The sequence below is a fragment of the Oryx dammah genome, unplaced genomic scaffold, assembly GCF_014754425.2.
Source record: "Oryx dammah isolate SB20612 unplaced genomic scaffold, SCBI_Odam_1.1 HiC_scaffold_1, whole genome shotgun sequence".
In the NCBI taxonomy this organism is placed as follows: domain Eukaryota; kingdom Metazoa; phylum Chordata; class Mammalia; order Artiodactyla; family Bovidae; genus Oryx; species Oryx dammah.
The window spans coordinates 79,365,180-79,375,178 of record NW_024070185.1 but is presented as its reverse complement, the minus strand read 5'-3'; the positions used below and the strand labels follow the sequence as shown (position 1 = coordinate 79,375,178).

General features: G+C 44.9%; 1 protein-coding gene across 2 annotated transcripts in view; it reads right to left on the bottom strand.

Annotated features, from left to right (window-relative positions):
- Positions 1-1,998: 1,998 nt before the first annotated feature.
- Positions 1,999-9,999, bottom strand: part of DAPK1 (death associated protein kinase 1) — a 205,461-nt gene continuing 197,460 nt past the window's right edge. The window contains exons 24-26 of one of the 2 annotated variants that reach the window (XM_040245069.1): positions 7,281-7,469; positions 3,275-4,503; positions 1,999-2,812 (exon numbers count right to left, since the gene is read on the bottom strand). In XM_040245069.1, the coding sequence (XP_040101003.1) occupies positions 2,779-2,812; positions 3,275-4,503; positions 7,281-7,469 (1,452 nt within the window). In that variant the 3' untranslated portion in view covers positions 1,999-2,778. Of the gene's footprint in view, positions 4,504-7,280; positions 7,470-9,999 lie in introns of both variants that reach the window. The other variant, XM_040245074.1, reaches the window with a different exon arrangement.

Here is a 9,999-nt window from a genome sequence, read left to right as displayed (position 1 = left end):
CCAACTCAGGCCCTGAGCCTGCATCTCGTGCATTGGCAGGTGGATTCTTTATCCAGTGAGCCATCAGGGAATCCCAGAAAGGGCCAAGGGTAATTTTATGGTTTCAGGGAATCCTGTAAGTGTAATTGTAAACTGCTTTCTGCAAAAAAGACTACCCAGAATCCTGATTCCTTTTCAAAGGTGTGGGATCCAGATTTTTGAAACAATCAGAACTCCAGAAGTCCCCTCCAGCCCATGCCTTAGAGACTTTGGGTCATTAGGATGCTCCTGTCCATAGGGAGACCCTGGGCACCCCAGAGCAACCACAGGGGATGAGGAACATGTGCCCAAATGCATTTTTTTTAGCAACTCTAATAAAGGGTCCACAAAACGCTTCTTTCTGACTCCTAAGAACCTATACTTTGATTCTCACTGTGGCACAGGAGGCTATGAATGGCTTGGTTTCTTCCCTCCTGTAGGAGGCAGAGTCATCTACTAATGCTGGGGTTTTGCGACAGTTCTAGCCTAGCTAGAGTTCATGGCACTGAAGACCCCCAAATGTCGCCTGGAATGTCCCCACAGCACTTGCCAGGGCAGGGCAGTGAGCTCATTGGTCCTTAAACTCTGGGTAGTAACAATTCTGAAGTATGGCTTCAATATCTAGGAGCTTAGGTGGCCCCTTAATCGTATGAAAAGGCACCTGCATAAAATAAAAGTGTGAAGACTTGTGCGGGATGTTTGCTGCCTCTGCTTTATTTACCCAGCATCCTCCTTCTGTCCCTTTCTCCTGCTGACAGAACTCCCTTCTTGGGGGAAATTGCTCCTTTTCAAAACTGTCCCAGGGTTCCCGGGGTCAGGCCAATCATTTGACTCTCTCTTTCTTTTCCAACCACTGGGAGAGACCATGACCCAGGCTGGAGCAGTCAGAATCTTTCTCTGGGATTTTACTTACCGATGCAGCCAGACACAGCCCTTGCCTCCTGGGTCCTATGGCCTGGTGCTAGAACCTGTGATGTGATGCACTTTTGAAGCAGGAGGAAACAGAGCTGACATTCAGGAGGGAGTTGACATAAGAAAAGGAGGTTCGGGGAGTTCTCTGGTGGCCTACTAGTTAGGATTTTGAAATTTCACTGCCTGAATTCAATCTCCTGTCAGGAAACTGAATTCCTGTAAGCTGAGTGTGGACAAAATATAAAAGGAGGTTCTATTCCTCTAAGGCAACTGTGATTTCAATTTCAGTGCCATTCTTTTGACACATATCTTTATGTAGCTTTCAATTTTACTTCATTAAAATTTATTTTCTCCCTATAAAAGTAAACCATGTTTATTACAGATAATTTAGGCAAAACAGGAATGAATTCTACTTCCACCACCACAGAAAAACATCAACCACACCATTGTAGTATTTTTCCTTCTAGTTTTTTTTCTTTGCTCATTTTTTTTTTTTTTAAGAAGTCTTGAGATTTTACTAAAGATGGGTTTTGTCACTTAGAGCTTCTGTCACTTACAGCTATCATGCAGGACTGATGGCCTGGGGCAGTGTGGTCTCTAAGTAAAGGCAGGCAGGTATGTATCTTTTTTTTTAAATTATAAATTTATTTATTTCAATTGGAGGTTAATTACTTTACAATATTGTATTGGTATGTATCTTTTGTAGTAAGTTTTCTCTTGCTCCCATAGGGCACTAATCTCTCCACCTTTGTACAGAAATAGAAAGCTTCCTGTTTCCCCATAGCTGAGAACTAAATGATACAATTTCGTTTTGGGGCTCACCCAAGGAAATGGAAAGAGTTTCTTTTCTTTAAAGCTAAAACACATGTGACATCATCCAAGCTCTTTCTGCTTTTCCACACCATTCCCAACTTCAGTAATAATTAAGCCCCTAATAAACTGCTGTTCATTTCTAGCCCTAAGAGATTAGGTTTAATCACTTTCTGGACTGGCTGGTCCCACGAGGTGGGGTACTGACAAATGAAAATATGACAAAAAGAATCCTTTTTGAATTAAAGACCAACAAGCTAATGCAACAAGCAACAGTTTATTTATAAAAAAAAAAAAAAAGGAAAAGGAAAAAAGAACAAAAAAGAAAACCTTTTTTAAACTACATCTTAAAGATTAAGTAAAAATACCTGTATTAATATATATGTATATACATACTGCATATATATATATACATATGATATAATATTAAAATTACATGCTTTTCAGGACAGAAGAATTAGGACATGTTCCCTTATTTCAATTTAAAACTCCATCACAATTCAAAATCACTGCAAGAAAACTTGCTTCCTTTATTTTCTTTTTGCGACTTCAAGTACAGGAAGTTTTCAAACCAGGATCTAAATGTGGAGAACCATCTGCTACGCACAATAACAAACTGTCACAAATCATGAGTCGGGGTCTTCTGAATTCTCACACAGGTCTTGGCTCCCTATGACCGTGTCAACCTTCTACCTGAGACGACAGGGGATGAAGAAGCACGACAGCCTGCAGGTTCCACGTGAACGTTCACACTGACGTTGAAACAAAAGCAAACACGAACATGTCTTGTAGTTAAAACACTGGCCATGAAATTGCTCTAGAGGAGGTTTCTTTCTCCCCTTTCCTTGCCAAAGGAAACACAAAAGTTTCCAAAAAAAAAAAAAAAAAAAACCCTCGGGTGAAGCACCTCTGGCGATGATCAGCATACAGCAAGAGACAGAGAGGGAGTGTTTCTTTCTCGACAGCTTCGGGCTGACTTGGATGATTTCAAACACACCCTCTTCTGCAAAAGGCACTCACATATTGTCTGTTTATAAATCATACAGTGGGATTCCTTACATGGGAGTTTTTCCTACAAATATAAAAGAGATAAGCTGAGGACAGGATATAACAAAGAAAAGAGTATAAGAAATACACATCTTGGATAAATGTGCGCTTTTTTTTTTTTAAAGGACATTTAATATAACAGTTTAAAAAAATTTCATTGAAAAGTTAGGAATTCCAGTAAAATTATCATTAAGAAGCAAGGTACTAGAGGATGAGAGGTGGAAGGTGGCTAGCTTTTCAAATGGCCAAAGGTTTAAAGGATAGGGTCTGCTCTTGAACTAGAAAGACCATTCATTCACACACCAGGGAATGTGTGAGAGGAGGGAGGTAGTGGCAGAGAAATAGGTGAGGTGGGGAGGGAGGCGGCGTCCTTCAGGATGTGGGCGTAGGAAGGAACGCGCCAGAATCTCTGGTGGGAAAGATGGGCTGTGTCCCCCTTGCCCCTGCGGTTGGGAGAGACCCTGCCCAAGCCAAAGGCTGCCCTCACCGGGACACGACCGAGCTAATGGAATTGTAAGATGTGCCGCTGTTGCAGCTTGAGGCGTAGGCCTCCTGGCCGTTGCCGTCGAGGTTGATTTTGAACACAGAGGACGCCTTCAGCAGGAAGTCCGCTGCGTCCCGACGCCCCAGCTCCCGCAGTTTGGACATGAGAATGCCGACAGTGCTCTCGGGGTAGGAAGTCCATTCTCGGAGCAGGGCGTGGACTGGGCTCGGGAGGAACTCCCTGGGAGACCCGTTATTGGTGTTGTACTTGGCCACAAGGTCGGGGAGGCCCAAGTTCATGGCAAGGAGGCACCAGTCCTTCCCCATGGGGTCGGGCGGGTCCAGCAGGCGACTGAGTTTCCTCCGGGTCAGGAGGTTCAGATCTGACGCGTGGATGTCCATGCCCAGGCTGGCCTGCGAGTAGACATCGTGACAGCCAAAGCACATGATACTGCTGAAGCTCTCCTTGTACCCGCCCATGGTGTTGGTCAGTGAGGTCTCCTTGAGGGTCTGCGCCCGGAAGAAGTCCCGGGGCTGGTAGATCATGACGGGCTCGTGGTGCTCTCGTAGCTGCTGGGGGCTCAGGTAGTGCTTCACCGTCAGCAGCCCGGGCAGCGTGGTGGTCATGACGTTCTCGATGGTGCTGCACACCGAGTCCAGCAGGAAGCAGCACTTGATCTTCTCCGTCTCCAGTCCACGCACCTGGACCTCTATGCCCTGGCCGTGGTTGACCAGCAGCACCAGCAGCTCGGCCCCGCGGTTGGCGATCTTGCAGCCGTTCACCCACAGGCGAATGTCCGCGTCTCCCCCGGCGCTCTGCTGGTGGATCCACCGGCACAGGTTCACCTGCACTTTGTGGAAGATGCCGCAGGGGAAGGGGGTGAGGTGCTCCACCGGGACGATGCGCACGCCGCCGTAGACCCGCACCTCCTCCTCCTCGTCCGTCCAGGAGCGGTGCAGGTTGTCAGTCTTGATCAGGGCGGGGATGTCCACCATGGTCCCACTGCTCAGGTCCCGCGCGCAGATGTCCATGGCGTCCAGGATCTGCAGCAGCTCCTCCACGTCGCTGTCGGGCACCAGGCGCTGGACGTCCTCCATGGTGTAGCGGCCGCGGTAATGGTGCAGGGCCCGTGGAGTCTCCACAGAGAGCAGCTTCCCCAGAACGTTGGTGCACAGCCAGCGGGGATCCAGGAGCAGCACGTCCTGGACGGTTTCGCTCTGCATGATGTTGATCTGTCCGAGGGGACAAGGGGACGTCACGCATTAGGAACATAAAGCGCCAGATAACCCAGCTGCTCAAACCACTGACCGGCCTGAGCAGGGATGAAATCTGTGCAGATGCTATAAACAACGACCCAGGACATTCATATGGAGGGGTCTCAAAATCAATACTGAGCCAAGAAATACCAGCTTGGCAGTGTCATAAGGGAGATTCTGAAAAGACTACCTTTGACTCTAATTATAAAAGGCCAGTGCAATAAGAGAGGGATAGATAGAAGCCAAATGCAATAGGTGATTTTTGACTGGATTCTGAATCCCAAAATAAATGCACAAATGGATAAAATTAGCTGTAAAAAAATACTGGGACAAGTGGTAAATACTTGAAAGAGGACTATAAATTCAACCATAGTATTATATCAACGTTGTGTTTCCAGGATATGATAATCAATTATATTATGGTTATGTGGGAGAATGTCCTCCTTAGCAGATGTGAGCTAAATTATTTAGAGGTGAAAGGTCATGATGTTTGCAAAGCAAATAAATAAACAGAAGAGAGACAAACTAAATTTAGCAAAGCATAAACAGCTAGTTAAATTAGGTTTGGAGGATATGAGGATACATCCTACTATTCTTGCAACTTTTCTGAAGGCTTGAAATTTTTCAAAAAAGATTCAGAATGTTATATTAGACTGTTCTGGAAAGATATGCTACCACAGTGGTTGGCCCTGGAGGGGAAAGGGAGGAATGAGACGAGAGGTGACGGCCAAAGGGGACTTTAGCTTTTCCTCTCATATTCATTTCTTTAAAAAGCAGAAGTTAGAAAAAACAATGATGCACATACACACAAACAGAAGCAACTTTCTCCTTTTTGGCACTTACCCCTCCTTCCCTGCCTCTCTGTCCTGGGTTAGGTCTACAAAGATCAGTGATCTCACATGGAGGCTGAGACCTGTTTGCACTGGGAGTACTTTTCTCCCCATGAAAAGTGAAAGAGAGTGTTAGTTACTCAGTCATGTCCAACTCTTTGCGACCCTATAGACTATATCCTCTGTTCTTGTAATTCTCCAGGCAAGAATACTGGAGTGGGTAGCCATTCCCTTCTCCAGGGGGTCTTCCTGACCCAGGGATCAAACCTAGGTCTCCTGGGTTATAGGCAGATTCTTTACCATCTGAGCCACCAGAGAAGCCCCACTTTTCTCCCCGTAGTCTTAAGTTTTTGAGATGCCTTCTATTCAAACTTGAGACATTTCTGGAATGCAGAACAGTGTCTTTTAGTTTTTAATAAGGCATTTGGTAGAATGGACTTCCCCGATTCCTCAGTTGGTAAAGAATCCGCCTGCAATACAGGAGGCTCTGGTTCAATTCCTGGTTCGGGAAGATCCACTGGATACCCACTGGATACCCACTTCAGTATTCTGACCTAGAGAATTCCGTGGACTATCCATGGGGTTGCAAAAAGTTGGACACAACTGAGCAACTTTCACTTTCACTTTGGTAGAATACTGTCTGCAATTTAGTCCTAGACATAACTATCTCCTCAGGGTCATAGAAGACAGACAGATACACTGTGCCTTATTGGAGGCGACTAAGATCCTTAGATTATTTTCTAGAGAGCAGAACAGTACTGGAGAGGGGCTGGCAGCCAGAGTAGGGCATCCTGATTCAGATTTCCCTTCTTTTCTTTTTACCTTCACTTACTTATTAAAGTCTCAAGAGCAAGGAGAGATGAACTGCTGAAGTGACTAGTTAGAAAGTTGCTGGTCAAATGCCAGAAGGCAAGGGAATACATTATTTAAAAGAGTGGGCTTATTATTATGGTTAAAATATATATGTTTATATCTAGCACTATAAGGTAAGCTTTGGTCCTTCATTTTTCCCATCCTTGGAGGCAATCATTTAAAGTACCGCTGGAGGGGCTAGTGGATTTAGCCTATAGTTTCATTGGGTTTCAAAGACCTACACAATCACTGCTTGGGGCTCTAGAATTTTAGGATCACTGGCTTCTTGATTTAATTAGAATTTCAAGCCTATATGATCCATGGCCAAGGGCCTAACGTGGCCCCTGAGAATGGGGAGGCAAACTTCTTGTTTGTAAAATTCTCTGAACTGCTTCTGGGTTTTCATGTTCAGAGCTACTCTTGTTCCAGACTAGCTTATACTGTTTCCTGATTTCACAAGATGGAAGCATGTGAAGGCTATGCCCCCTTTAGAGGGACAGGCAGCATATGAAGCAATTAGAAGAGACTTCCCAAACTACATCCCAGTGCTGAATGTAACACAACCAGAAACAGAGATTTCTATTTCTTGATCATTTCTGGGGACCACTGCTTGCCACATCTTAGTGTCTCCAGATGTCATCTCCCTGAGGATACATCACTGCCATTTCTTGACTGTCTGTGAGCCCACTAGGTCTATGTGTAGCTGACACGCCTCATGGAGAGCAGTCATCCGAGCTGCAAGAATCACAGCTAAGCACCAGCTGCTATGGGGAGAGGGAGGAGAGGCCCAGTCACCCAGTGTAGCGGGAATTCTACCCTCAAACTAAGAGAAGCCAGAAAACCAACCAACCAAAGCAAAGCAAACAAAAACAAAAACAACAAATAAACAGTACTTTTAAGGTGAACAGGAGAGAAGAGGATCACAGTTCAGGAAATCACTCAAGCCTTCCTGTGAGGCATCATGGGCAGTGTGCAGTTGCCACTCTGCCCCTCCAGCTCATCCCACCTTCAGATGCTGGAAATGCATCCTGGGGGGCTCCTTCCAGATCCCTGCTAGGCTGGAGCTCTCACCTCGCCAGCACTGTGGAGCTGCTGGGCGATGCGTCGGAGGTCTGCCTCACTGGCCAGGGGGTTCAACTGGTCCTGTACGTCGTACACGAACTGCTGCAGTGACATCAGCTGGTTGGGGCCATTGAGCTTCCTCCAGGAGGGCAAAGTGGAGATGATCTTTTCACATAGGTGAGTCATTGGAGGGCAGACCTAGAACATGCAGGATGGGCAGGTCAATGTACTGCTGTGGGGACTCAGAGGGAGCTGGGATTAAAAATGACGCTGCTCACATCTGCACTGCTGCATGGAATTATTTGGGTGCACTCATGCTTTTTTTGGCTAAGTACCAGGGCAGTTCTTTTTTTTTTAAATTTGAACAACACTAATAGCTTTATTTAACAAACATTGAATGACTACCATGTGCAAAGCACTGTGTTAGGTGCCTGGGGCAGTTCTTTTTTCAGACTTGCCTTTAAGCAGAATCTATTTCACAAATTTACAAGTTTACAGAGGCTTTCACTTCTGCTCATGTTAGGCAGATGGTGAGGCTTTGCAATAATAGTTCTGGAACTGTGGACTCCGTGACCTAAGGTGCATCAACCTCTGATGTCCCCCCACCCCCTTGGAGTGAGGGTTTCAGCCAGGGGATGACCACTTTATGAACAGAGACAGGAAAAGAGAGTTAAGTATCATTATATCAACATTAGATGGGTTTTTACCAGTAAATTAGGTATCGTTGAGGATTACTGTTGAGATGTACATGCGTGCTAAGTCACTTCAGTCGTGTCCAACTCTGTGTGACCCTATGAACTGCAGCCTGTCAGGCTCCTCTGTCCATGGGATTCTCCAGGCAAGAATACTGGAGTGGGTTTTGTGCCCACCTCCAGGGGATCTTCCCAACCCAGGGATCGAACCTGTGTCTCTTATATCGCCTACACTGGCAGGTGGGTCCTTCCCATTAGAGCCAATTTGATTAATTCTTGGTAATTGGCTTGTAATGAGCTTTTCATCTCTTAACTTGGTTAAATAAATCAGTCTATGTTACAGACTCATATAATCAACACATCTTCCCAATTAAACCTCCCACAAGCCAAACAGTGCACTGCATCATTTGGGGCAGTCCCTTTTCCAATCGCATTTTTATGCCCCCTAAATTCAACAACGTTCTAAAGCAGTGGGCTAAAAGCAGTGGGTTTGGTGAGTTGCATCTGTCTGATTTCAGGAGATATGGGGTGCAGGGATGTGGAGCAGATATATCACCTCAAAACTCTGCAGGGAGCACAGGCCCTTGTCCCACCTGGTGGGCAGGCGCTGAGCCCTCCCCAGACCACTGTTCCTGATCGCCACCCACTGGGTTCTGTGACCAGGTTCTCTGAGGCCCTCCAGGCTTACTCCCTACCCACTGAGTGCTGTAGGGTGGCCCCTTTCAGAAAGTTGGGGTCAGGCTTCATGAGAGGAGAGAGTTCCTGAAAATCCCTAAAGCACATCTGGAACTGGAGCCTGGTGTTGTAAACAGGTCACTTCCATCAGCTCAACAGTAACTTATAACTGAAGCTGGCCTCTACCAGGCAGCGGGATAAGAGCCATATCCTTGTTACACTGGAGCTTAGACAAAGAAGCAGTCCCTGGAGCATTGTTTATTTTCTTTTTTAGCATTTTCCATTGGAACATTTGCTCATTTCAGATAGCTTTTTGAATATTATGGATAGTAATCTTTCATATACCAGAAGCATTGAGAATATTTTTTTCCCCAGTCCATGTCACCTTTTAACTTCGTTTATGGAATTTATTTGCCAGAAAAAACTTTTTAAACTTTTATATTGTCCAATGTATTTGAACAAAATATTGGTGTATTTTCTTTGAAAACTTCTGAGGTTCTCTGTCTTGGTTTAAAAGTTTTCTTGAACACTCTCAAGGTATTTTAAAAATAAATTCTCTTGCATTTCCATTCAAGATACTGCTTTTTACATTTAAACGCTTTAATCTGCCTACAGTTTATTTTGGGGCTGCGTAGTGAGTAGGAGTTCAACCTTATTTCCTTCCAGGCAAATAGCCAGTTGTGCCAGGTCATTTATTAAATTTCCCCGTTAAATTTAAATAACATCTCTGTTTTCTATTAAATTTCTGCAGATGTTCTGAACTATTTCTACCCTCACTAATCTATTCCATTTATTTACTGATTGTACAGCCTTTATGTTCACTTATTCTTCTACTGAAATGTTAAGACAAAAACCCCATGTCCTCAATCCCATTCAGATCCTAATGAGAACTATACAAAGTTTATATAACTTGGGAAAATGAAACACTTCCTAAGATTGCCATCTAAGAACACCATCTCATTCCATTTGGTCATCTATTATTTCTTCAGTGAATTTTGTTGGTGACTGTTTTTCCACTTTTCTGCATTTCCCAAATATTTCACAATATGTTTACTCACTTTTGAATTGCTTTTGTAATTTTTAGGAAGCAATTTTACTCTTAAACAAACCACTAAAACTCAGAATTTCATACATCCTAAGGTAGTCTGTCTTGCCCATAACAACTCTTCATCTCGAGGCCATCTCCTCATTTCTCTACTCTTGCTCACTCTAGAACAGGATAAAAACGTGGCCATGTAGACACCTTGTACTGGGTCCCGTGAAAACCAAACCAAACCACGAGAACCATACAAAGAGGCACAAAGAGGTCCAACTCCCTGGTCACTGGATGGTCTGGCTGAAGGTTGGGTCCAGCCCCCTGG